The 2188-nt window shown below is 40.1% G+C and overlaps 1 protein-coding gene across 1 annotated transcript in view; it reads right to left on the reverse strand.

Annotated features, from left to right (window-relative positions):
* Positions 1 to 752, reverse strand: part of LOC109830972 (F-box protein At1g67340-like) — a 1393-nt gene extending 641 nt beyond the window's left edge. Inside the window, exons 1-3 of the mRNA XM_020398321.1 lie at positions 435 to 752; positions 156 to 318; positions 3 to 25 (exon numbers count right to left, since the gene is read on the reverse strand). Of these exons, the coding sequence (XP_020253910.1) occupies positions 3 to 25; positions 156 to 318; positions 435 to 688 (440 nt within the window). The 5' untranslated portion in view covers positions 689 to 752. The remainder of the gene's footprint in view (positions 1 to 2; positions 26 to 155; positions 319 to 434) is intronic.

Genomic DNA, 2188 nt, shown 5'->3' on the forward strand with positions numbered 1-2188 from the left:
GGTTTTGCAGGCAGTAGAATTTGATCTGAACAATCATCAATACAACACAACATCAGGTTCGGGCTTCTTCTTCTTCTTCTTCTTCTTCTTTTTTAATTAATTAAATAAATTAAATTACCGGCTCCGAAGTCTTTTATCGGACAAGTTGTGCTTACCATGCCGAGGATATAGCAGGCTTCGAGGTTGCCGGAATCTGCACAGCGCTTCAGGAAGCGGTGAGCTTGCTCCGACCAATTCTTAGCTCTAACCGCCAGCGATTTCGCCGATGCTTTTGCCAGGACCATAGGATTCACCCCTAATCCGTTGAATCTCTTGCATCTGAAATAAACAAAAAAATATAGATATATAATCGATCGATTTTTCAGGAAAAAAAAAATCCCCCCCTCCCCCGATGGAAAAAAAGATGGGAGCTTTGCTGCTTGTTTGATTCTTACGTCATGAGGATGTTGACGAGATCGGAGGGGCAACGAGCAGAGGAGCTCAGCTTGCAGAGGACACAGAGCACGAGATCGTCCGGCAACCCATCGAAGAAATCGACTCCGGCGACCGGCGCCGCCACCTGCCGGATCTTTTTCCTGCGGAAACCACCACAATGTTTTAAGCCCAGCTCTTCCCTTCTCCGCTTGCCCTTGACGGCGGAGGCGTCGAGTTCGGGTTTGGGGTAGAAAAACCCACTTCGGGTTTGCATCGCAAGGATCCGATAAGGGCGATGGGATGAGGATTGGGAGAGATTTGGGAGGAACGCGGACAGGAGTTTGGTTATAAATACCCTCAGGCACTCTCGGGGGTAAGAGGAACTGTCGAGTTTGCCCTCGGTGCAGGATTTTTGTGGTCAATGAGGGTTGACCGCATGCCGTGGTTGCTTTCAGAAACGGAAACCCCGTGCCCTTTCCATTTCCCGTAATTATTTTTTTTCTCATTTAATAAAAGGAAATGAATTTATAATTTTTGTTTTCATGGGCTTGTTTTACGTTTTAGTCCTTGGAAAAGTTTGCATTGCAGTGGATAATTTTTGTTGAACATGTAATTTCAGAGGGTGCGGAGGCGGTTAAAATTTCAGGGTCAGGAAGTTGATTACGGTTGCATGATGGAAACAGAATGGCGGTGGAGGGGAAAAACAGTTATGACGGTTTTAGCTTTGCTAGAGGCCAGTTCTTCACCGTTGGCATCGAAAGCTTGTAATGCACATTTTACATGTATATTTGCACTGTGATATTCATTTTTTAGTTTATACACCTGAAAACAAAGAGCTGAAGGAAGCGTGATGTGTCCCTTCGCAATGTAACTTGTTTTGTCTAATGTGACTTATTAGTGCTATTATTTTGATCATCGGAGTATTCAGATTATAGCTAATAATTTGAATCTGTACGGTAAATTGGTCAACATTTTCTAAAGGATAGACTAACCTTATTGGCTTTGATAAAAATTATGATTATTCTAAAAATAGTATTCAGAAAGAAAAGCGAACACAACATACGTATGTGGAAATTTAACTCATATATGCTTTATTAAGTAGAGCTTTCATTGGTTTGATCTAAATTCTAACCATCCTAGTTCACGAATATTTTCTTACATATCTAATATAATATCTAATACTATTATTAAAGTGTGTCAGTATGTTAAAACATAAATAAATTAGAACCCTTCAAATTCTTCTCATAACCCTCACTCTTATTAAATCAGGTTAATTAGTTATTATTAGATATATCTATTTTATACTAAAATATGGATAGTTTTACTAATTAGTAATTTTTTATAACTATGTTGTACTGGACACTATATTATAATTATATTATACTACAGATTATGTCATAATCAAAGAAATATGTACAGTATGGTGTAATATTGTAAACTCTATAACCGGATGTTTTTGTGTATGGTGTGCTACATTAAAAGGGGTTATGTGTGTGGCATGGTAAGTTCACCATTTGAGTAGGTTGAAATTACATTATTATTAAAGGGAAAAGTGCTTGGGGGAACCAAATTTAATTGGGTCATGCATCCCCACCCCCCAACTAGAGTCAACCACTTGGGGGCACCTTGACCCAAGTTTTCATGCTTTTACACCCCAAACCCACTGCCCAAGAAAATCAATTCCCAAATTAATCTTCTTCCCAATTTAAAACACATTCCTTTCCTCCTCAATCTGACCCAAGACCTCCCCCTCCCCCCCCCCCTCCCCCACCAC

This window comes from Asparagus officinalis, chromosome 2, assembly GCF_001876935.1.
Source record: "Asparagus officinalis chromosome 2, Aspof.V1, whole genome shotgun sequence".
Taxonomy (NCBI): Eukaryota; Viridiplantae; Streptophyta; class Magnoliopsida; order Asparagales; family Asparagaceae; genus Asparagus; species Asparagus officinalis.